Source organism: Psammomys obesus, unplaced genomic scaffold (genome assembly GCF_907164565.1).
Source record: "Psammomys obesus unplaced genomic scaffold, mPsaObe1.curated_primary_1811, whole genome shotgun sequence".
In the NCBI taxonomy this organism is placed as follows: Eukaryota; Metazoa; Chordata; class Mammalia; order Rodentia; family Muridae; genus Psammomys; species Psammomys obesus.
The window spans coordinates 6,625,088-6,651,780 of record NW_026585609.1 but is presented as its reverse complement, the minus strand read 5'-3'; the positions used below and the strand labels follow the sequence as shown (position 1 = coordinate 6,651,780).

The 26,693-nt window shown below is 41.3% G+C and overlaps 1 protein-coding gene across 1 annotated transcript in view; it reads right to left on the bottom strand.

The window, feature by feature from the left end:
* The window catches only part of Dusp16 (dual specificity phosphatase 16), an 80,129-nt gene that overhangs the window by 34,652 nt on the left and 18,784 nt on the right, over positions 1–26,693 (bottom strand). Inside the window, exons 2-3 of the mRNA XM_055610834.1 lie at positions 13,243–13,834; positions 11,610–11,748 (exon numbers count right to left, since the gene is read on the bottom strand). Coding sequence (XP_055466809.1) covers positions 11,610–11,748; positions 13,243–13,470 — 367 coding nt within the window. The 5' untranslated portion in view covers positions 13,471–13,834. The remainder of the gene's footprint in view (positions 1–11,609; positions 11,749–13,242; positions 13,835–26,693) is intronic.

Here is a 26,693-nt window from a genome sequence, read left to right as displayed (position 1 = left end):
AAGGAAGGAAGGAAGGAAGGAAGGAAGGAAGGAAGGAAGGAAGGAAGTTCTGATTGATTTGGTTGGGGGAGAAGATCAGAGAAGTCTGTGGAGCTGGTTTTCCTTCCACCTTGCATGGTTTACAGATATTCAAATTCAGGTTTCCAGGCTTGCGTGGAAGGTACCTTAGCCTGCTGGGCTGTCTTGCTGACATCTGATTTAGTAGTTCTGTAAAATTCATACTTGGTGTGATGACACTTTTCTGGAATTCTAGTGCTTGGGAAGCTGAGCAGAAGGAGCAGGAGTCCAAGGTTATCTTTGGCTTCATAACAAGTTCAGAGCCAGCCTGGGCCATGTGCAACCCTATCTTTAAAACCACAAAACACAATCAAACAAACAGAAAGTGATTTCTATAAAATTCACACTGGTGGTTGAGCAGAACTTATGAATGACCTGGTAACTGTGAGTGTGTGTGTGTGTGTTGACGTGCCTTAGTGCTCAAGCTATAATTAATTGTGAATAACACTGTTATAATCACTTCACTTAGTGCCTAACATATAATTAGGATTCAATAAATGTTTATTGAATCTTTCCTTGTTACAATGAAAAACTGTTGATGGTCACAAGTCTTGTATATTTTTAGTATTCAAAAAGGATTTCCTGATTCCATTCAAAGACAAAAGTTACACTGGCATGGGTGGGAGCATTTTGTAGACTACAATGTCCCCAAAACTCTCAGCATTAGAGAGAATGCACAGAACAAGAAAATAATCTGCTACCCAAGGAAAAAAGGTAGATCTAGTGAATGCCTCTTTGGTCAGCCAAAAGCAACACAATATCCTCAAGCTTCCTTGCCAGGGAACTTTTATAAAGACTCAGCAAGTCAGTTTCCTCAGCTACCCTCAGTAGCTCGAGACTCCAGGAAAGTGTGACTGGCACCCTATCTCTGTGTCATCCCTTAGGACACCTCTAGGACAATGGTTACAATCACATCCTGAGGAGGATGAATGAGGGCTGCGGGAAGTGCCTTAAGTGATCATCAAAGTACTATGAAATACGACTATGAATCAAGAGAAAAAGCAAATATTAAGTTTTTATTCCAGAGAATGGTTACTTTAATTAGTACATAGTCACAAATCACTCACTATATAAGTCATTTCTAGCACCTTTCTATGTACAGCTCAAAACTTCCTAATCTACTCCCAGGCAAGCTCTCATGACCATCTATGTATTGTATTCTTAGTAATAGTCTTTAGCTGGGTCTGGTGGAGTAGGCCTGTTATCCTAGTTATTTAGAAAGTAGGACTGGAAAATTGTAGGTTCAAGGGTAGCATAGGCAATTTAGTGAGACCTTGTCTCAAAAGGAAAATGTAATAGCTGGGAGTATAGCTCAATGACAGAGCATTTGCCTACTATGCATTAGGCCCTAGGTTCAATCTACAGTAGTGAAAACAACAAAACCTTGTCCTTCTCGATGAACAACTTCAAAATTTCATAGGAGACTTCAAAAAGCAGCAAAGGAAGAAAATGATCCCTATTCAATAACCCAAGCAATAATAAAAACGAAAACACACACTTACATTTAAAAACAACAACAACAAATTCATTCAAGAGCCTAGTACAGTGGTGTACACTTTTGAACCCAACACTTGGGAGGCTAATGCAGGCAAATCTCTGTGAGTTTGAGGCCAGACTGGTGTACATAGGGGTTCAGGAAAGCCAGTGCTACATAGAGAGACTGGGTCTCAAACAAACAAACAAACAAATCATCCAGGGAGCATGTACTGTGATATGGACACAATGTTAAGCAAAGGAGGCCCTTTCTGGAGTCAACAATTTAGTGATACAAATCTTAGCCAAATAATCATACAATATTAACTTATTGTGGTTGGTAGCTAAAACCTGGTAACCAGCAGAAGGTATAAAATTACATTGAATGTAAGAGACACCTAGATAATGGCAGAGAAAGGACTCCAAGGCAGAGAAGAAAAAGTTTTCTTCGGAGGTCCAGAGACCATGAGGCTGCAGATTCAAAGGAAATGGGATAAAGATTGATGATATGAAAAGAGGGAGGGGAAAAGAAAAGAGAGGATGAGAAGGTGGGAGGAAGGAAGGAGTGCTATAGAAGAGGGGAGCAGAGCATAGAGAGAGATAGGGAGAATGGGGAAGGGAAGAGGGGAGAGGAAAGAAAGTGGAGAGATAAAAGTGGCTTTGCTAAAGTCAGCGAGGCAGACAAAGGCAGCCACTGTTAGGCTTAGTTAGGGTTCTATAATTTATCTTAAGATTACTGACACATATCAAACTGAAAAGTGTAACAATCTGGAAATAAAATGTACCTAACTTAGGCTCCAACTGTGTATAATGGACTGGAATGTGGCAAGACAGAGGATGTGAGACAAGTTAGAGGTTCCTAGAGCATTCTGGAAGGTTGAGAGTGTTAGCTTGACTAAGGTAACAGGAGATGAAGACTTCTTACAGATGGAAGAAAAAAGGCCTGGTGATTGAGAGGTGACAGATGTCATAGCCAAATCTTTGACAGTTCACAATGCCCACATCTAAAAAAAAAATCTTAAAAAGCTTATATAATTTAGTATCAATTGTCTCAATTCCCATTTCTTCCCCTTTACAGAAAAAAGACACCCCAGTCTCTTCATTAATCCTCCATTTTCATTGCTGTTTATTGTTTTTAAACATTAAGTTATGAAACCCAAGCTGACTTTGACTTCATCATCTTTCTGTGTCAGCCTACAGAATGCTGGAATCACAGGTGTGTGTCACCACACCCACTTTATGTAGTGCTGGAGACTAAGTCCAGAGCTCTGTGGACACTAGGCAGGCACTGTACTAACTGAGCTATCTTTCCAGCTCCTGGCTTTAAAAAAAAAAAAATTAATGTATTATTTGCAAAAGAGGAGTGTGTCATGGCACATATATGGAGGTGACAGAACAATTCTGTGGGGTTAATTCTTTTTTTATGTGGGTTTTGAAGATTGAATTCAGGTCACATGTGTATGTGTGCGTGCATGCGTGTGTGTGTGTGTGTGTGTGTGTGTGTGTGTGCGCGAACGCGCACATATGCATGTGTATAGCAGGAGCCTTTCCCCATTGAACTCTCACTTCAAACTTCTCCCCTGAATTCAAAGGAACCTGCACACTCAAATGTTTCTGTTATCAAGGTTCAACTAAAATTCCATTGCTGTAAGTAAATCTTCCCATTTCCACAGACGGCACACGGAATCATCTCTTATCACTGTATCATATGACACATGCTCATGTGCTTTCCTTTGTTGCATTCTGTTTAGACATATTTCCCAAATTAACCAGAGACTCTTTTTTTCTTTTTATGTATTTATTTAATCACTGTACAGCCTGATCCCAGCCCCTCCTTTCTCTCCTCCCAGTCCCAACCTTGTCCCCCCACCCCCACCCCGGCCCCATTCCCTCATCTCCTTCTCAGAGAAGGGAGGCCGCAAGGGAACCAGGGAAACTCTTTCGGGCAGGAACAAGCCTTTGCTCTCCCAGTGGCCCCTTCCCTAGAGACCAATCCACAGCATAACCACAAATGTGCCCATCAAATTTCGAAGGCCCACAGGGGAAAAAACCAAATATGCCAAGATCTGGCATCTCTCCAGAGCGTAATGACACAAGTGGGATAAGAAAGGACTAATGTCACTTTGTCTTCCAGGTGCTTTTGTTTGGCTTGTGAAAATATCAGAATGAGGCAATGAGTTACGACGTTAGCTGGCTCTGTAGCCTATTTTATGAAAAGACAGTCTCAGGCATCATGTCTTAGTCACTGGTAGCTAGGAAGTGACAAACACATTGGCAGGTAACAACTGCAGGAAAGACAATCTAATTTAAATAATTGAACGAAAACTAAGACTCAGAGAACATGGGGCAAATACATGGCAACAAGTAGGCAAAAGTGATTCTTTTTTTTCTAGTTTTCTTGAAGTATTACTGGCAAGTAAAACTTATGTTCATAAGCAATCGTTTGATAGACATTTTGAAATGTTACCATACTTTATGAGCTATTTTTGCAGATATGGTAATAACAACACACTGTATTCTTAGCAGATTTCAAGTATATATATTATTGACTGTTTACCATGTTGCATCCTCTAGACACCTATTCAACTCAAAAGGTTCGTACCTTTTGACCAACATCAGTCCTATCACTCCCTCTACCCTTTCAACTGTTTTCCTTTGGGGCTTGTTTATTTGCTTCTGGTTTTTCGAAACAGAGTCCTGCGTAGCCTGATGCTTCTGCCTGCACTTCCCCAGCGGTGTGATTACAAGCATACAGCACCACGTCTGCCTTCAGTTCTCTGTCTTACATGTGAGCAGGGGGATGTAGCACTTAGCCTTCTGTGCCTCACCTCACTCAGCACAATGCTTCCCGGTTCATGTTGTAGGAAATACCATGCTTTTTTTTTTTTTTTTTTTTTTTTTTCCAGTTTGGAGATTGACTCTGGAACCTCATCTGTGTTAAACAAATGTTCTACCACTGAGCTGTAAACCTCAGCCCTTGGGTTTCTAAGGTTAAATAATTTCATTGTATATGTATACAATGTGAACACCTATTTTCCGTAACTCAGTCACTTTCAGTTTGGGGTTTTGTTGCCTTTTTTTTTTTTTTTTAAACAAATTGTAACCAATTCTGAATAACTGGAATTCTTTTACTGAAATGTACTTATTTTAATCTCTTATCAGATATACAAGTTTTGGTATGGAATGACTGAAAATGTTTTTATTTTCAAAGGAGAAGCAGCATCAAACTAGGCAGTAGAATTGATAACTACAGCACAGACTGTCCCCTCGCAACACAGACACCTTGTTCACAGTTGTTCTTATACCAGTCAGGAGCGGAGCAGATGGCCGACCTTTATTCATCCTAGCTTGAGGCCTGACTTGGTGGCCAAAGCTGTCTTATGCCTAGGACTCAAAATCCAATAAAATCAAATCCAGGCAGTGCAGCGCGGAAGGAGGAAGACAGAGGCCTGCAGACCCCCACGTCACCCACAGATCTGCCCTCCAGTACACGGCACAGGCAGGCCATAAAAACCTGATTGCTCACACACTGCAGAGCATGGATGGAGGAGGTTACCTTGGGGCCTGCCAGTCTCAGGGCCAGCCTGCGGCTGGAGCCACCATGGTGGTCAGATAGGAGAAAAAGAGAAGTAGAGCAGCTGGAGCATTTGAAGAAAGATGGAACTGGAGACTCAAGGGTGGAGAGGTATAGCCTGCTGTGAATGGTCGGCCCTGACACTTGGGGCCATGGTTAGGTCTCAACCCAAGTTGCCACTGAGGACCATGTCTTGAGTCTGAGTCTATGGCTACTTAGCGTCAGGGGTCTGTGTCAATGTCCGTGGCTCAGATTACCACTAGAGACATAGGGACGTCCCTGGTTAGGGCAGCTGCCAGGGAACACCTGTATGTCCAGGGGCTGTGGAGAAGTGGCCCTGCCCCTCACTGGATGTAGTACTCTGGAGAGCTGCCCCATCTTTCCCAATGGCAGCACTAGGTAGAGCTAGTGCACCTCTCCTGGGCAGAACAGTAGTGCTATCCCTGGTTGAGAGGATGCCAGTGAGTCAGCCCTGAGGGTGAGAGCGAGGGAGAGCTGACCCCCCACTCATCTACCTTAAGGTGGCATGGGTGTGAAATGATGCCCCACTGCTACCATGCCCCTCACCACCTGCAGCAGCTGAGAGAGCTGACCCTGGGATCATGAGAGCAGGAGGGGTGGCTCTGTCCCTTCACTGGCTATAGCACTCAGGAGAGCAGCTCTGCACCCAGCATGGGCAACACAGTGGAGCTGGACCTGATGGCAAAGAAGACACCAGTGAGCCAGCACTGAGGGTGTGGGAGTAGGAGTGCTGGCTCCGTCCCTCACAGGCTGCATCACTTGGGAGAGTGGGACCTTTGACCTTGACTGGGCAGCATAATGGGGTTCTGGAAGCATGGGTGCAGGTGAGCCAGCCCTCAGGACATGAAAGCAGGGAGCTCCTGCTGATGGCAGCATTGGGTAGTCTAGCTGGAACAAGCTGGAGCACTCACCCTGGTGGAGCACATAAGAAAGAGTTGGTGGGCTAACCAATTCTACTACCACCCAGGCCCAGATCCAGGGCTCTGAGATGGCTACTCCAAAATTTATATGTGAATGGTTGGGATGCATGGAAGGGCCAGTCCTGCTGTTCCAAAGCTTCAGGATCTCCATGAGACGGGACAGCAACTAGGAGGAGTCCAGATGAGAATCCAATATTGATGGTATCACAAAAGCCAGAGATCTTGATTCAGATCAATGACTCATTGCAATGAACATCTGCAAGGGAAGATGTGTGGACAGAGGGATATTCTGTGGATACACTACAGTTTCCACAATGAGATGTTTTCTATGCTTTGCTTTGTTGTTGTCATTGTTATTGTTTATTTGTGTGTTTTTATTTCGGGGGAAGGTTAAAAGGGAAAAAAGCAGATATGAGGGGGTAGGGAGATGAGCAGGACTAGGGTACATGATGTGAAATTCACAAAGAATAAATAAAAAGTTTAAAAAAAACAGCACAGACAGCAAATCTGTAACCAGAAAAACTGAGTTCTATTATGCTTTCCTTGGGAAACAGTAATAATTCTGTTAAGCAGAAACTTAATTGTTATTAACAGAGCTATTAAATCACTCTAGACCCTTTAAATACATAAAGACTCAAAATACATCTGTTCACTTCAATCTATACTACACAAAACATTCTCCAAAAAAAGTATTTGCCTTTTAATCACAGCAAACAGTAATTTAAGATCTTAGCTGTGTTTAGAGACTTAATGTTTATAAACGCTCTTAGCAATGTACCTAAGACTGTATCTCACAAAATACTTAATAATAGTATTTAATTACTCAAATATATGTAGGATTAAGCAGGTATACTTTTATTTGATGACCCATCTGGCTAAAATAATTTAATACATTGTGAAGTTCATGACTCTAAATCTCTAAAAGGCTGAGAGTTACTAGAAAAGGTCTTTAAGAGCAAGGCAGAGGCAGGTAGATCTCTGAGTTCAAGGCCAACTTGGTCTGCAGAGTGAGTTACAAGACAGCCAAGGCTACACAGAGAAATCTTGTCTCAAAAAAACAAAACAAACAAACAAACAAAAAGGTCTTTAAGTAGAAGTACCCTAGGTTAGAGAGATGGCTCAGTGGTTAAGAGTACTGGCTGTTCTTCTAAATGACTCTGGTTCAATTCCTAGCACCTACATGGCAAATGTGGTGGTTTACATAAAAATGGCACCCATAAGCCCTTAGGGAGTAAGCACTTTTAGGAGGTGTAGCCTTGTTGGAGTAGGTATGGCTTAGCTGGAGGAGGTATGTCACCAGGGGGTGGGGTTTGAGGTTTCAGAAGCTCAAGCAGAGCCAGTGTGTCTCTCTCTCTTCCTGCTGTCTGCAGATCCCAACATAGTACTCTCAGCTACCTCTTCAGTATCATGTCTGCCTGCATGTTGCCATGCTTCCCACCATGAGGATAATAGACTAAACTGCTAAAATTATAATCCATCCTCAATTAAATGTTTTCCTTTGTAAGAGTTGCACTGGTCATAGTGTCTCTTCATGGCAATAAAACTCTAAGAGAGCAGATCACAGCTATCTGTAACTCCAGTTCTAGAGGATCTGGATACCTTCCTACAGACATACATGGAGGCTAAACACCAATGCATGCAAAATAAAATAAATACATTTTTTTCAAAGTAAGAAAAAGCATCCTAGACCAGGCAGGATTTGGCATTTGAGAGGCTGGGGCAGGAACATCTCTATGAGTCTGAGGCCAACCCTGTTTATATAGTCCAAGACTACCAGAACTACATAGAAAGGCTGTCACACACACACACACACACACACACACACACACACACACACAAAATACAGAAAGGAAAAGAAAAATAACTTCCAATCTAGGCTTAAGAAAATTCTAGAAATACCTGTAGGTATGAGCCATAGGCATATAGTGAGAACTTGGAAAAGTCCTGAACCACTATCTGTATGTGAAAGAGCTGGAGTCCATGGCTCATCTATGCACTTTATCTGCTGTACAGTTACCCTGTCCCTCATTGCAGGACAGAAATGAGCTAGGGCTATAGCTGAGTGACACAGCACTTTACTCGTGCTTGGTTTCTATAATCACAGAAAACAAAAAGAAAGACTATGAGTATGTGGGCCTATCCTCTCCTTCCTTCTACCCTTCCTTCCAGAAGCATGGGATGATTAGATTAAACCCAGGATAATACATGCTAAACACATACCCTACCACTATACTACACCCAAAGCTGCCCTTCTGCTTTTATCAGTGGGGAAAAAGAGCCAGACATGGCTGCTCCTACCCATAACTCCAATACTCAGAAGGCTGAGAAAGATGACTAAGAACGAATGCCGTGCTAGCACATGTTGGTAGTGTATGATAACAGGCAGGAGCAGAGACAGGAAGATTATGAGATAGGTGTCAAGACCCTTTCTAACAACAACAGCAGCAACAAAAACAGGATAAGAAAAGATAATAATAATACTGTTTATATATATGTTATCTTTTAAACTACTTACTATCAAATTAATCCATTTCTGCATATTTTCTATGTTAAAAAAAATGAAAGCCTGAACTAAAAGGTGTTTTTTTTTCTCCTATATTTATTTATTCTGTGAAATAAATCTAGCACTCTTTGATAAGGACAACGGCAGAAAGACTAAGATGATAAAGTGATCAACAGTGGGTAAGCAAAGCCAAGAAACAAATTTGCTTTTTAAAGTTTCTTTATGATTAAACCAAAATAGTTGATCATAAGTCAATGTTAGCAACTGATTATTTTGTCTTCTAGTTCATAATAATGATAGTTTTCAAAAAGACTGCTGAACCATATTTCACATTTACTATCTATTCACACAAAAAATATTCTCCGAGTAAGTTGAATATCTATTTTTTGATAGCTGGAAAAGAAAAACAAACAAACTTGATTCTAGTTTAAAGACTTTTCTAAAGACATTCAGACCTAAGCAGCAGGGATAAACATGGCCCCTGTATTTCTCAGCTTCAAGGAATGTGTCAACAAAAATGTTAGGGACCGAGGGTAGCAGTGTAGTCTTACACCATGTCAACAGAGGATCTGGACTCCTCCAGAGCACACACTCTTTTTTTACTCCTCCAGTCTTGCTTTTCTTCCTTTTCTCAATAGTTAGGGTTTAACGCATTATCAAACACTGAAAGTGGCTCTTACAGCCCATCTCTCCCTTCCTTCCAAGCTTGAGTTGTGTGGGGCAAGCAGCAGGAATAAGTGCTGGATCCAGCACAGAGCAGAACATCTGCATCCCCTGTTCTGCCTTCAGTGTCTTCTAAACCCACCTTACCTGATAACTCTTCCATTAACTCAGCACTGCACACAGCTAGGACACATCTCTTGTATAAAAGAGGAATGAGGGATTCTGACTCAGTGTGTCATAAGGTCAGTCCAGCTGGTTATACTGAACCCTATTCTTCCTTGTAGCCCAGTGACTGCCTCTCCCAAAGCCACACATGATTTTTAAGAACCTTCTTACAAAACAAAGGAAAGCCCTTCAGCAAAGGGAATAAAGGACTTGTAAGACATCTACACTAGAAACTCACTGTGAACAAACAACAGAACGGCTGTCTGTTGACCATACTGTCAAGTCAGAGCTCCCTACCAGAAAAATGTTTAAAACAACTAAGGTGGAATATCCTGACACATAAACCCTTTTAAAGACAGGGACTAGGAGTATAATTCAGTTAATACTATGCTTAGCATTTATATATTGAGAGTTTTTTCTAAGCATTAAAAAAAAAAAAATCACACACAAAAATATACATGTAAATAAGTTTTAAAATAGTCTACCTAACAATTAGAAGAAACAATCTGCACAATTTGCTCCTTATTTCATTATTAATATGCCCAGGAAAGTGAGCTTATATCTGCAGTCTCCTTCAAGTGTTTTCAGTAAGAGCCTAACAACGGTAACGCTGGTCTGGCTCTGGCCAAACGGTAAGAACTAAGCTGAGATGTGGATCACTCAGTGTTCTTACACAGCAGGTACACAGCAAAATCATTAGACAAAAGCAAGTGGCTATATGGGACATTTCCGGCTAATAAAACACAAAGAGGCTTCTTAGCCAGATCATAATTCACTGACCTGTCCTGTTTTCTCCTTCTTCCAATGTCCATCCCATTTGTCTTTCTGAGTGAGGATTGATCATCTTACCCAGGGTCCTCCTGCTTCCTTAGCTTCTTTAGGTGTACAGATTTTAGTATGTTTATCCTATATTATATGTCTAATATCCACTTATAAGTGAATATATACCGTGTGTGTCTTTCTGCTCCTGGGATACCTCACTTAGGATGATCTTTTCTAGATGCCACCATTTGCCTGCAAATTTCATGATTTCCTTATTTTTAATTGCTGAGTAGTCTTCCATTGTGTAAATGTACCACAATTTCTGTATCCATTCCTCAGTTGAGGGACATCTGGGTTGTTTCCAGGTTCTGGCTATTATGAATAATGATGCTATGAACATGGATGAACAAATGTCCTTTTTATGTACTTGAGCATATTTTGGATATGTGCCTAGGAATGGTATAGCTGGATCTTGAGGTAGTGCTATTCCTAATTATCTGAGAAAATGCCGGATTGATTTTCAAAGTGGTTGTACAACTTTACATTCCCACCAGCAATGGAGGAGAGTTCCCCTTTCTCCACATACTCTCTAGCATGTATTAAAAGATTCTACCCAGCAGTGTTTCAAAGCAGATGCTGAGACTCATAACCAAACTCTGGTTAAGAGTGCAGGGAATCTTATGAAAGAAGGGGGAGATAGGAAGACATGGAGGGGACAGGAGCACCACAAGGAGAGCAACAGTACCAAAAAATCTGGGCACAGGGGTCTTTTCTGAGACTGATACTCCAACCAAGGACCATTCATGGATATAACCTAGAACCTCTGCTCAGATGTAGCCCCTGGAAGCTCAATGTCCAAGTTGGTTCCCTAGTAAGGGGGACAGGGACTGTCTCTAACATGAACTCAGTGGCTGGCTCCTTGATCACCTCCCCCTGAAGGGGGAGCAGCCTTGCCAGGCCACAGAGGACAATGCAGCCAGTTCTGATGAGATCTGATAGGCTAGGGTTAGATGGAAGGGGAGGAGGACCTCCCCTATCAGTGGACTTGGAGAGGGGCTTGGGAGGAGATGAGGGAGGTAGGGTGGAATTGGGAGGGAATGAGGGAAGGGCTACAGCTGGAATACCAAATGAATAAATGTAATTAATATAAAAATAAAAATAAAATAATTCACTGACCAAGCTAAGCATGATGGTTCATACCTATAATTCCAGTACTAGGGGAGCTGAGGTAAAAGGACTCAAACTGGAGGCCAGCCAGGGCTACATAGTGAGACCCTGCCTCAAAATCAAACAAACAAAAAGCAAAGCAAAACACCAGTAACTAATTTAATGTGGAAGAATAACAGTATTCAAGATCAATGGAACTGTTACATCAATCAAAAGCTGTAAGTCGCTTTATATACCAGTTGTGATACTGCTTATATACAGTGAAATAACAGACTGTATCCTTTCCACTGTATCCCAGACTCACCTGCAAGCAGGTGAACAGAGTTGAAGCTCTTCTCCAGTTTACCCAGAAGTACAGTGAGAAAGCAGTCTGACGACAGAGAAGCAACATCTTGGGAACTCTGATCATAAACTACCACCTTCTGATTGCAATCAATGTCAACCTAAAATGCAAATGTGAAGCTTGTTAAAAAGGAAGGTGTGAAGCTGGCATGTCAATGCACACCTGCTATCCCAGCACTTGGAAGGTGGACGGAGAAGAATCAGGAGTTCAAGGTCATGCTTACCTAACACAAATTCAAAGCCAGTCTGGGCTACTGTGACCCTGTCTCAAAAGGGGATTAGAGAGTTGGGGATGATTTGAGAAAAATAATCTAATAAGCATTGGCTCTGTAGGAGCTCACATTTTACTGATTTTGAAATAGTTAATGGCTTATTTTCTATTAATAACTTGAATAATAATAAGATTCAATCAATTTACTGGATAAAATTAGCACAGAACTGGTTACGTGCTTGTATGCTACTTTTCAAAGGCAAAATTGATGCTACTTTTATGGTGTGCTGAAAACTTGATAATATAAAAGGGTAAAGTTCACAAATGATTAATTTGCAAAATAAAAATAAAACAAACAATCTTTCACCTAAAGAAACATTTGTTAAACTAATTCCTGCAGGAGATATCTTAGCATGAAGACCTGAGATCAGTCCTTAGCAGCCATACAAAAATGTCGGGCATAGGGTCTCGTGTGTGTGGTGTGTGTGTGTGTGTGTGTTTGAGAGAGAGAGAGAGAGAGAGAGAGAGAGAGAGAAACAGAGAGAGAACGAGAGGGGAAGGGAAGAAGAGTGGATCCCTTGGGGTTCACTGCTTGCCAGTCTAGCCTAATTGCTGAGTTCTAAGCTAGAAGGAGACCTCAAAAAGAGGTAGATTCTATTTCTGAGGATAATATCCAAGGTTTTCTTTTAGCTTCCACACACACACACACACACACACACACACACACACACACACACACACTGCTATGTCACAAAAAAAAAACCCAGCAACTTACTAAAAGATGTACTTATCAGGAGATCAAGGCCATTCTTAGCAACTTTGAGAACAGCCTCAGTCATATGAGACCCTGTCTCAGAAAAACAAAGGGAAAGAGAGGAAGAAACAGCTTTCCCCAACATATAATTCATTATCCCAGTAATAATTTTTTTCTGAACATATCTTAACCAATATTACCACATTTAATGTTACTTCTACTTCTAATAATTAGTTCTTACTTTCTTTTTAAAATATTTTTTATTTTTAAATAATTTTATACATTCACTTGTATCTCTTACTTTCAAAGAATATAAAAAGAATGACTTTCAGTGTCTTTGGAGATAATATAAAATGTTTAAACTGATAAAAAAAAATTTCATCAAGACATTAATACATCAATAAACACAGCATATGTCCAAGTTACAATAAATTATCTATCCTGTACAGTAAAAATATTCTCTCTTCTTCCCCTTGCATTTTTGAGATAGGGGTATTGCAAGATTACCAAATCTAAAAAAACAACCAAAATTTCCTCAAATTACTTTCTACACTTAAAAATAAAGCTTCAATTAAAATATTTCCTCAATTAGTATGCCCACTCTAAAAAGTCATAAAAGAAAGAATTTACCTTATGTTTTGCAGAATGTTGGATAAGTTCTGTAATTAATACTTTGTCCTGTTGCAACCTTCGCTTCATCAGTTTGGAGCAGTTGATATTAATGGCTTCCAAAATGTGGGATGTATTGTATTCCACAAATGGCCGGCTATCAATTAGCAGCACTTTTTCCGTTCCACTTTCCAGCAGAGCCACCAACCTCTCAGTAACAATTTGAGTTCCAATCATCTCATGGGCCATGACAACAATAAGTCCTCTTTTCCCACCTCTTTCTTTAATTTGCCACAATGATGTAATGGTGGTGTGCTCAAAGGCTCAGCCACTCCATTGTACTAAAAATGTGTGAGGTCAGGCTAGTGGTGACTGGCAAAAGGAGAGTTAAACCCATTTCAGCAAGAGCCCTCCAACTGAATGTCTCTTTCTCCTTCCTGTTGATGTGATCTTGCAAAGGACTCCTTCCACAAAGCAGCCCCTCACATTTGATTCATAGAGAGATGATGGGAATAACAATTCCACAACAAAAGATGCTGTGGGGCAGCCAGGGCATTACATCATCCTTTACCTTTGCTCCCTCACTCCAACAGCTTTACACTGGACTGACAACCTATATGAGGGGAGAAAGAAAGACAGAAAACAAAACATGAGGTCAGAAAAATAAGAATGAGTACCAGATTAGACAGTGTATGATTCACAATATTTACTTCATTAATCTAATTCCATATTTAATGCACTGTTTCATTTGAACAAACAAAAAAGATTAAGTAGACATGGCTTCATTAAAAAGGAGTTATACGGTATTAATTCAGTTTTTGCCTTAAAATAGAAAAACTTCAAAAATCCAAAACATAACATTCATAATTATAGTCACTTAAGATCTCAAATTAAATGACTTTTATGAAATTACAAAGCAGTTCAAAGTATTAATATTCCAAATGGTTTTCTTCCATTTCATTTATTTATTCCTTGAAAACAATACACAGAACAATAGCAAAGAATCAGGTTGACTTATTAGAAGAAAAAAGATCTTCTGGCATAAGAACTCTTGTGATGAGTGGGCAGGTGAAAACAGCAGCCCTTTGAAAGGGGACAAAAAAGCAGATTTCATTTACCTTTTAAGGAGAAAAGAGATAACAGCTGATGGGCTTGTCAACAGGACTACAGAAGGCCTGTGATGTACCTAGCTCTACAGCAGGTGGTTTCACAGCCATGACCTGGTCTGTCTCCTTCCCAAGCCCAGCTCTCCACCTCAACTTCTTTGACCTGTCATAGATTTCCCTTTCATTTTTTGTGCCACATTCTCAAAAGAATCATTGACTCCGAGCCTTAGAAAGTTATGAAAGAAGGGGGAGATAGAAAGACCTGGAGGGAACAGAAGCTCCACAAGGAGACCCAAAAAATCTGGGTTCAGAGGCCCCTGCAGAGACTGATGCGCCAACCAAGGACCATGCATGGAGAGAACGTAGAGTCCCTGCTCAGATGTAGCCCATAGACAGCTCAGCCTCCGTGTGGGTTCCCTAGTAAGGGAGCATGAGCTGTCTCTGACATGGACTCAGTGGCCAGCTCTTTGATCACCTCCCCCTGGGAGGGGGCAGCCTTGCCAGGCTATAGAGGAAGATAATGCAGCCAGTCCTGATGAGACCTAATAGGCTAGAGTCAGACAGCAGGGGAGAAGGACCTCTACTATCAGTGGACTAGGGGAGGGGTATAGGGGGAGAAGAGGGAAGGAGGGTGGGACTGAGGAGGAGATGAGGGAGGGGCTACAGCTGGGATACAAAGTGAATAAATTGTAATAAATAATAAATCAATAAAAAGGAAGTTTCATCCTTTAAAATGGGACTTGAAGACAGCATGCATAGCCCTAAAAACAACTCCCTGATCTCACCAAACTCCTCTAAGGAACCATTTCCTGAGTAACACTAAATTGGAGTTTAGTGTCCATAATTTGGGCCTGATCCAGTCTTCAACATTCTTAGATCTGTATCTATTCTGGTCCACTTTTCTTACATGAAATAGTCTCTGTCTAAAATCAGACATTTGCTGTTGCCATTCAACTTCTAGAGGATAAACATTTGGTGGAAATGATTTGTATTAATTTTTTTACTTCCACTCTGTAGATAAGATGTTCAAATAAACTTCATAATAAAAAACATTATTGTACCAACAATTTATGCTTATAAGTATAAAAAATTCTTGTACCAACAATTTATGCTTATAAGTAAGTATTTGATTGTCTGATTTCAGAACAAGATGGTAAAATCGTCTCAGGGTCATATTCTCTGATTTTAAACTTAAATTTCAAGACAGGGGCCTGGAATTTACTGGTTATGTACATTCTCCTACAAAGTACAGATGCAGCAGTGACTCTCTCTCTCCACAAATATTTGTTCTGAGGACCTGTCTGACTTATCAAAAATCCATAAATGAAAGTGACCATGGATCAAACAGAGAGAGGAGACTGCACTTGGGATGGCTACACTAGTGAAGGCAGGCCGTGACAGTGCCTGCCTTTAATGCCAGGACCCACAGAGCTGAAAAAGAAGGAATTTTGAATTCCAGGTCAGCCTGGGCTATGAAGTTAGACTCTGTCTCAGGTCAGGGAGGCAGTATTGAACAAAACTCACTTGTATCTAGAATCAAAAAAACATCACAGGGCCTAAAGATATGGCTCAACAGTCAAGATCTCTAGTGGCTCTCAGAGGACCAAGGTTCAATTTCCAGCACCCACACGGTGGCTTACAATCTTTAACTCCAACCCCAGGAAATCCAATGCCTTCTTCTGGCACCTTCGTAGGCACCAGGCACATACATGGTACACATATATGCAGACAAAACATTGATGCACATAAAATATTGTCTTTTGAAAAAGACACCATCGAGTAGATAAAAAGTAGTAATCCACTCTCCTATACAGGCCACCTACCACCTTTCTCACAGAGCCTGATAGAGAGGCACCCAAGAAACCATATTTTACAAACTCCTATTGTCTTCTAAGCACCAAGTTTCATTACACTGTGTTCATCTTCAATATACTTTTATGTCAACTGAAGAATCTAGAGGAGGTATGTCTCGGCAATCAACAAACTCTGGCCAAGTACCCAGCATGTCCACAGCACTGAATAAAGCCCTGACTGCACAGTGACACAGATCCTGGCATGTAAGGTGCTGCTAAGGGTGTCTGACTTCTGAACAGGCTTCTGCTACTGGGTTCCCCATTTTTCTCTCAGTGCCTGCTCCGTAATAGAATTGGACTGGGGAAGAATGATGCGACTTGTCCACGAGGGTGCCCAGATGGCACAGAAAGCAGAAATCTGAGAACAAGAGCAAGCTGATTCCAACAATAGCACTGAGTCTCTGAGTGTGGTTGGCTCTTCTCAATGATAAAATCAGAAAGAGACAAAGCAGTGATCTGGGTTAGGAGATCAAGAGACAAAAGAAGGCAGAAGACAGCAAACATCCACAGAATGAATTAGAAAACTCTCATCTGCTTCACTTCAGCACAGTTCTACCAAGTATGAAAAGGCCTGAGTCGACTGCTACAATACAGAAATACTCTTGTCCTGACCAAGAAAGGATCTCTCTCTACGTAGTCACTCTAATATGGTCTGTATCTTAAGCAAAGGGATGAGAGTAAGGAAAATGTGTACACATTCAGTACTGTGCTGAAGCCAGCTTGAGTCTTGTCCCTTTATACCAAACTCTGATTTTTTTGTAGTCCTAACTGGATTATTGTGGCAGAACTCTGTAAAGGGTAGTGGACAGTGAGGTACCAATGACTGTTACCTCATTTCTTCATAAGTACAATTTTTCAAACATTTTATTGATTCTTTGTGAATTTCATACCATGTACTCCAATCCCATTCATCTCCCCATCCCTTTGCGTCCACCCTCCCCCCCTTGCAACCTCCCTCCGAAAAGAAAATAAGAGTTAAAAATAATAAATCTTGTTGTGGAAGCTGTAGTGTGTCACACAGTATATATGTATATATACATATATATATTTTTTTTTATTTTTTTTTTAGATTTATTTACTATGTATACAGATCTCACTATAGATGGTTGTGAGCCACCATGTGGTTTCTGGGAATTAAATTCATGACCTCTGGAAGAGCAGCCAAAGCTCTTAACCTCTGAGCCATCTCTCCAGTCCCCAGTATATTCTTTTGTCCACATATCTTAATTGCAAAAGTTCACTACAATGAGTCTTTGGTCTGGTTCGAGGCCTCTGTCTTCTGTTACGGTATCAATACTGGATCCTTACCAGGAGTCCTCTTGGCTATCCTGTTGTTGTCCTCTGTCATGGAGGTCCTGCAGCTTTAGATCCGCAGGAACAGCACTTTTCATGTGCTCCAGCAGATTATAGATGGGGTAGATGTTGAGGTAGGCCAACTCAAAGCCCTGAATCTAGACCTGGGAGGTAGCTGAGTTGGTAGCCCACCTGCTCTCTCCTGCACCTATACCACCAGGGTGAGCTCTCCAGAACTGCCCTGGCTACCTCACCCAATGCTGCAGCCAGCAAGGCGCAGAGACAGCTCTTCTGTTCTTCTGTCTTCAGGGCCAGCTTACCCACACATTTGCCACCAGCAGCAGCTCTACTGTGCAGCCCAGATGAGGTGCAGGCCCCACTCTCCCAAGTGCTGCAGCTGGTGAAGGGCAGGGACAGCTCTCTAGCTCTCCTGACTTCAGGACTAGCTCTCCTGACTATGGTGGACAGGGGGCGGGGCAAGGCCAGCTCAGCACAGTGCCTCAGGCAGCAGTCCAGACCAGGGACAGCTGCATAGCCTTTGGTGGTAACACCGCTTAAGACATCAACACTGACTCCAGCTACCATAGGACCACAAACCCAGACATGGCTCCCAGCAGCAGCCTCAGGTGGCAGTGCAGGCTACTCAGATCAAAAGAGGCGCAAGTACACAACAAGGACATTTGTTCAACCATGTTTGTAGCAGCTTTATTTGTAATAGCCAGAAGCTGGAAACAACCCAGATGCCCCTCAACTGAAGAATGGATGCAGAAACTGTGGTACATCTATACAATGGAGCATTACTCAGCAATGAAAAATAAGGAAATCATGAAATTTGCAGGTAAATGGTGGGACCTGGAAAGGATCATCCTGAGTGAGTTGACCCAGAAGCAAAAAGACACTCACGGTATATACTCACTCATATAAACATACAATATAGAATAAACCCACTAAAAGCTGTACATCTAAACAAACTAAGCAAAAGAGAGGACCCTAACTAAAATTTTCAATCCCCATCCTGAAAGGCAAAGAGGATGTACATCAGAAGAAAACGAAAATAGGAAACAACCTCGGAACCCGCTACAGAGGGCCTCTGAAAGCCAGAAGAAAACAGGAAACAACCTTGAAACCTGCCACAGAGGGCCTCTGAAAGCTTCTGCAGTATAGACTGTCAAAGCAGATGCTGAGCCTGATGGCCAACTGATGGGCAGAGTGAATGGAATTTTATGTAAGAAGTGGGAAATAGTAAGAGCTGGAGGGAACGGGAACTCCACAAGCAGAGCAACAGAACAAGATAATTTGAACACAGGGAACTTCCCAGAGACTCATACTCCAACCAAGGACTATTTGTGGAGATGACCTGGAACCCCTGCACAGGTGTAGCCCATGGCAGTTCAGTGTCCAAGTGGGTTCCATAGTAATGGGAAGAGGGACTGCCTCTGACATAATCTGATTGGCCTGCTCGTTGATCACTTCCCCCTGAGGGGGGAGCAGCCTTACCAGGCCACAGTAGAGGACAATGCAGCCACTTTTGATGAGAACTGATAGACTAAAATCAGAAAGAAGGAGAGGAGGACCTCCCCTATCAGTGGACTTGGGGAGTGGCATGCATGCAGAAAGGGGAGGGAGGGTGGGATCGGCAGGGGAGGAGGGAGGGGCTCATGGGGGGATACAAAATGAATAAAGTGTAATTAATAAAAAAAAAATAAAAGATTTAAAAAAAAAAAAAGAATGTCTCCCGAGAGTGTCATGGCCCTCAGATAGCCACATGGTCTCCAGTGCCAGCCTGGACCACAGACATCTGCAGGATCTTTAGACCCCAGCTGCAGCAGGACCACGGCCTCAGACATGGCCCTTGGCAGCAGCCCTGGCCAGGTCCCCACTATGGCATCCCCATAAACCCCCTTCTTTACCACTATCCAGTCTCCAGTGCCACTTTTCTCACAGTGTATGAACCCCTCGGCTTTGCTTTCTCTTCCGTCTCTCTACCACATACTCTATCTTTCCCACCTCTCCAGCACACATTCGTCCTTTGTAGTAGCACCAGTGGCAAGTGCTTGGGGGCCTTTTCTTCTGACTGCCCTAGGTTAGCATGGCTGGGGCAGGCACTTGGGTATCTCATAAGTAGAAATTTTTAGTTACCCACAGTCTGTATCCACCCTGCAGGCTAGGCATGTATCTCTGTGGATAGATTACCTGTTTATCACACATGAGGCCCTGAGTTCAATCCCTAGCACCCAATAAGCCAGATGTAGTACTGCACACCAGTAATTCTAGCACTTGGGAAGTGGAGGCAGGAGGCCATCCTTAATTCAAGGCCAACCAGGGCTACATAAGATCTTGCCTCAAATAATTAATTAATTAATAAAATACTTTAAAATTACTATTCATTCTCAAGAATGACAATATTCTAAGATCAGAGGTATATCTATGATGGTTTTGTTTTCAAACTCTTTTGCATGAAGTGGGATTCAAAGATGGCAAGCAAATAGTTCATTGTTTCCAAAACCCGCCAACTAACTTTACCTTTAAATGTTCTCCTTCTCTGTTTCTCTGTATGTGGCATGTGTTATGTGTATGTGAATGTGGCCACAAGTATGCCACAATCAACATGTGGTCAGAGTTGGCTCTCTCCTACCATTCCATGAAGCTCTGGAGATTGACACACATGTTTGCCAGGCTTGTTGCACAGCAAACACTTCTACTGAGCCATCTCACTGGTTCTTCCCAAAATTTCTACTCAAGTCCATGGAATAAATATTCTTAGACTGAATCACACAAGCCTAAAGTGCCTAAATTCCTATAACCTAGTATTTAGTCAAATTTTAAAGCTTTTACTTCCTTCTTTCTATTTTTAAGAAATATTTAATGGTTCAAAAATCTAAAATTGTATGTATAACATGTTTACATTGTATGCCAATTCTTTGCTCCTAAAGTAATTAAGAGACATTTGGGTCAACTTCCCTCAGTACCTGTAGCCATCAATGTACCTAACTAGACTTCCTGCATCCCTCCAGGACTAGGGATTTAACCCAGGACCTCACACACACTAGGCAAGTATCTTCAACTCAGCTGTGTATCTTGCCCATTCTGTTTTTTGTTTGTTTGCTTGTTTGTTTTGTTCATTTTTTTGTATTGTTTTACTTTTATTTTGAGAGGATATTGTAAAGTTTCCTACACTAGCCTTAAACGTGTTCTGTCTGCAGCCTTAACTGCAGATGAGGCAATCTTCCTGCCTCATCCTCTGCAGTGACTAAGATGACAGCTCTGTACCACCAAATCCTGCCAGGATTTTTTCCCCAGATTATTATTAAATGATTCTACTAACCATCTTCTTAGATTAAGTATTTTTCTTTTAAACTTCCCAATAACATGCGTGTAGCTCTGAGGTCAGTTATAATGAGGATATGACCAACTGAATAAAATGTTCCTTTTTTCCTTCTACTCATGGTTACTTTATGCCAAGGACAACAGTTCTCTGCTACTGGGCATTGCTGCTCTGAAATCACCCAGGTGGCCCAAGTCAGACAAGGTAAGGAAGGAGGCTCCACAAACATTTCAAATGATTGTCTGGAAGGTGAGAAGGCAGGGATTCCCGCTCTGCTCTCATACTTGAATTTTAAGCATTTCCTTCACAAAGAGAAATGCTCAAGGAAGGGAAAGTATCCCTATGACTATGGGGTGCTTCAGACTCCTATTCTTGAAGAAAAAGATTTAGCCTTGTTTGCAGGTCTAGAGCTCAAGTTCAAATTCTCAGCAAGTCATGGGAAGGACTGAATCAGGCAAGAAGTTTACTAAACTACAGTCTAGACATAATTCCCCCCTCCAATAAAGACTGATAAAGCAAGCTACAAAACAGAAGACTTTGCTGGGTATGGTGGTGCTTGCCTCTGATCCCAGCACACAGGAGGCAGAGGCAGGAGGATCTCTGTGAGTTCAAGGCCAGACTGGTCTACAGGGTGAGTTGCAAAACAGCCAAGGCTAAACAGAGAAACCCTGTTTCGGAAAACAAAACTAAATTAAATAAATAAATAAATAAATAAATAAATAAATAGATGAATAGATGAATAAATGAATAAATAAATAAATAAATAAATAAATAAAAAGACTTTCAGGAGAGCTCTAAACAGATGTTAATAAAAGGAACCTGCACAAATCTACAGGGAGGACTAGACTTGCTGCAAGGGAGGACTAGACTAGGAAGCAAGCAAACAACAACAACAAAACTTAGGCTTTGACTGTCATAGTCTAGAGGGATTGAATCTACTGTCTAGGATTTTGAACTAGAAGAAGGCTGAAGGTGTGGCTTAACAGCAGCGAGGCCCTGGATCAATCCCCTACACTGTCAGAAATTAAAAAACAAAACAAAACAAAACAAAAAAATCTGACAGAAATTCCGAGATCAAAACAAAAACTGACCCTCACCAAAACAGCCAGGAACTTAGCATGTTTGTCCACATTTTCTTACTCCAAACTTGAAGACATAACTATTGACAAGTGATAGTAACAAAACTGACCGCCTGAGGCAAATCATCTGAACTAGTATTAGACATGGAGAAAGCATAGCCTCTCACTGACAGGCACCACAAATGCTAAGCCTGGGCAATGGTGGATAATCTGGAAGCAGTCTAGTGAAAGAAAGGTTACAATTCAATTTCTTAGAGAGTATCAATAGCTCTAGAAGCCAGCATTGAAATGCAGCATGGGGACACAAGCCTTTGAGTCTAGCACTTGGGAGGTAGAGGCAGGAGAATCAGGCATGCAAAGTCATCCTTGGCTGCAAAGGGTGTTTGAGTCCATTCTGAGATACACATGAACTTGCCTTTAAAAAAAAAAAAAAAAGAGCAAATGATCGCTCTCTTTCATACATACACACACACACACACACACACACACACACACACACACACAGTCTTGCTGCATTTCTTGGCAGGGCTGATTTTTAAAAAAGTTGAGGTGAGTGGGCAGAGTAGATGAACTAATACCATATATAAAAATTTATGTAACCCTCAAAGGGTGAAAGTCCAGCTCTTGCTTCACAGAAGAATTTGTAAAGAATGTTTATTTTAAGGTGTGTTTATCCAAGGTGTGCGTGTGTGTGTGTGTACTGGTTATAGAACCTTATGCATGTTAAACACACAATCTATAGCATTGAACTACAACTCAGCTGCCCCAAAAAGTAAAAGGTGACTTGTGACTAGAAACCTGAATTTTAAAACACATCAGTTGGGGTATGCTTTTTATTACAAAGAGTCCTTATACTTATATTACAAAGAGACTTATACTGATATTTTTGTTAGTTAATATAGTACTACAAATGTAATAGAGTATGACTTTTCATTCCTCACCAAAAAGGTGCGAATTCCTCTGGCAAAGTAAAGCAGTAGGCTTAGGTCACCATTGTCAGCTCCTAAGTAGACAAGCACAACAAGGCCTGAACACATTCCAGCCATGGCCTTCAAACACAGACCACACCTGCTTCCAAGGCCCTGGGGCTAAAAATAACTCTGGGGCCTCAAAAATGGGATGTCAGCCAGGTCCAGGGGTAACTGGCCCCTTGCTCAGCGACACTCAGTGACAGGAGGAGCTACAAAACTGTTCACACACACACACACCAGTTTCCTTCTCTAGGTTTCTGTGCCAAGCACACACAACTCAGGGCAGCTCAGTTTCCTTGCAGCTTCCAACCAAAACTAATCCTAGGAATTTAGAAAAATAAAATAAAAACGAGATTTCATGATGTATTGTTTAAAAGAAAAAAAAAATTGGACAGGACTCAGGAGACCTTGTTTCTAATTTCAACTTTACCAAAATGCTCAGAGGCCATACAGAACATGCCACTGGACCCTCCTAAGCCTGTGTTTGTATATCTATAAAATGAGCAGCTAAGTGATCACTAACAGCATTAAGACATCACTCTGAGTATATCTTAGGATTTAGAAAGTGCCAGAACAGGAAGGTGCCAGGGATGTTCTGATCACCACACAGTCATATGAAAGTGTCAGTTTATACACTCACATTAAAAGGACAACTGTGGGGAACTGCGTCCACAACAGGCAAGTCGCTGTTTCAAATCATCCCTTTTATGGCTGGGGTTTCCCAAGGCTTGATCTGAAACAACTACTTCCATTTCTCTGCCAGTCTCAGGAGAGAAAGATGGTAACACCATTGTTCACACACTCAAAGAGCCTAGGCTATACTAATTCTAACATCACTGTATCTGTGTACATATATTCTCTCTCTCTCTCTCTCTCTCTCTCTCTCTCTCTCTCACACACACACACACACACACACACACACACAGTGGGTGCTGAGAATTTAATGACATAAAAAAGCTATACCACTGGGTATGGAGTGTGAGGGCCAGGGCCTGGGCAGAAGAACAACAGGACAACAAAGGAAGCAGAGACCAAACACTGGCCAGGCCAGGGATGCTGCCTAATCTTTCGTTTGCTTCCTCTACACTGTCCTTTCCATCATCCATATTCCCTATATTGGTTTCCTTCCTTTCATCTATGTTTCCATGCTTTTCCTGACTTCTATAAAGCTGTCGCCTCCTCTTCTCTCCCTTGCTCCTTTTCACAGTGCTCCCTTCACAACTAAAACCAAGCCTCTACAATTTTAAGGTTAAATTCTTACCATTAATTTATTTTCTGTGGACTTGTTTTTTTTTTTTTTGGGGGGGGGGGGAGTTGGGCAGGGGGCAAGGGGTTCTACCAAGGCATTTGATATGTTGCTAATATATCAAGTAAGTACAACTGTTTAGACCATTTTGACAGAGTCACAATGGGTTTGGTGTTCTTTCAATATTTAAGATCTTTTTTACTGGTCAGGCAGTGGTGGTGCACGCCTGTAATCCTAGCACTTGGGAGGCAGCGGCAGGTAGATCTCTTGAGTTCAAGGCCAGCCTGGTCTACAGAGTGGGTTACACAGAGAAACCCTGTCAAAAGAAAGAAAGGAAGAAAGGTGGAAAGGAGAGAGAGAGGGAGAGAGAGAGGGAAGAGGGAGGGAGGGAGAGAAAGAAGCAAGCAAGGAAGGAAGGACCAAAAAATAAAATCTTTATTAAAGTAAAACATTTTAAATTAAAGTTTTATTTTAGAGGAGAGGTTTAAAAAAAAAAAAAAAACACAGCATGACATTTCATACATAGCTGGCTCCACAGAGTAAAGATTTTTAAATTCCTGTCTCATGTGCTTTTTTAAAAGATTTATTTATTTGTTTTATGTATATGAGTATACTGTTTTCATGCACACCAGAAGAGGGCATCGGATCATATTACAGATGGCTGTTAGCCATTATGTGGTTGCTGGAAATTGAACTTGAGACCTCTGGAAGAGCAGCCAGTGCTCTTAACCACTGAGCCATCTCTCCAGCCCCTTTTCTTTTGGTTTTTCAAGATAGGGTTTCTTTGTGTAACAGCCCTGGATGTTCTGGACTCACTTTATAGACCAGACTGGCCTCAAACTCAGAGATCTGCCTGCCTCTGCCTCCCAAGTGCTTGGATTAAAGGCCTATGCGACCACACCTGGCACACTGTCTTATGCTTTTATCAGCCCTTAAATACTGTAAATCTAGACAAAGGACAGGTCTCAACCTAAACCTCAGAGGAAGAAACAGATTCTTGAGGTTTCCACATTGGATATATAGAAAATAACAACATATGAATTACTTTATAATCTAGGATTCATATTTGTAAAGTAAAAAGTAACCTGAGCATGTGTGGGCAAAACAAGCTTCATCAAGGATGTGACGGCATCTGTGGCCTGCCAGCCACCTGGCCTTCCCAACCTCTTGTAAGTCATTTGTTTCAACTGAACACAACTGACCCAAAAGGAACATAAAAGAGAAATAAGTTGGCCAGAGCACAAGGTGTTTGTTACAAGCCTTGTATCTTGGCTCCCATACAATCCTAACAATACAATAAAAACATACTGGATTATAAACTACAGCACTGCAAAGTCAAAAAAAAAAAAAAAAAAAAAGATAAAAAAAGATGGTCCACAAAACACCTAGTCTACAATGAAGGCCTGAGGTGTCGTTTCTACCTGCTCTTCTGGTTATTCTCTAAGTGATCATCAGCCATCTTCACAAAGGAGATGGCCCTGCCCTCTGTAACACAGAGGTGACTTCAGGTTCAGGAATGCTATATACAGCAAATACTGTCCAAGTTTTAATTTCAGCATTGGCTTATCTTAAAGTTAATAAAAGGCACTGTAGGAAAAACGAAAGAGATGTTTAATCTCATAAAAGTTTAAAATAATTAAGTATAGCTGAAACAATATTTTGAGCAAATATAAAAAAAGAAAGCCTTCCTAGAAATATTTAAATTTCAAGATGACTTTTTGAAGGAAAAATCAACACATGAGCACCCAGAAAGAAATGGAGAAGAAAATTCCAAATAAAATAAATGTATGAACTCGAAGAAAGAGACAAGAAGATTTTCCTGGCTGGAGCACAGTCTGTATCAGTGTAGACAAAGTTAAGTTAAGGAAGAAAGGGCTAGCTGTTCAAGCATCCTACAAGGCATATGCCATCAAAGCCACTATAAGCTGTATGACAGTAACATGGAAACATTACTGGAAGATTTTCGCTTGGTAACTACTTACAATGGATAGAACACAAAACTGGAGCAAGGAGATTTAGATATAGCCCACATGATCTTAGATGTGTAAAGACGGGTTCAACCTAGAACGGTCACTGTATGGTCTGACATAAAAGTAAAGCATCTAAAGCTAAGTGTGCCTGATATTAAAACATAGCTTTATTAAGTTACGGATTTTCTGATTGACAGTGCCCATGAAGATGGCCATCTAGACTACATCATTAAATTATTCTATAATAACATTGAAAGATTTTAGTACCCTAATGTGTCACAGCTTCAGATGAGTTCATATAAAATTAAATGAGCATTATGTCCAGGTCAAGTTTCTGCTTACAAATAAAATTAATTTGGCATAATAAAAGGTTAAAATGAGCCAAGTGTAGCAGTATTACACATCTATAGGTCCCAGCATTCAGGAGACTGAGGCACTAGGATCCTGAGGCCAAGGCTCGCCTGAATTACACAGAGACACTGGAAAGAAGAAAGGAAAGAAGGAAGGGAGAGAGGAACGGGGATTGGGAGGGAAAGAGGGAGAGAGAGAAATGAAAAGAAAGAAAGAGAGAGAGAAAGAAAGAAAGAAAGAAAGAAAGAAAGAAAGAAAGAAAGAAAGAAAGAAAGAAA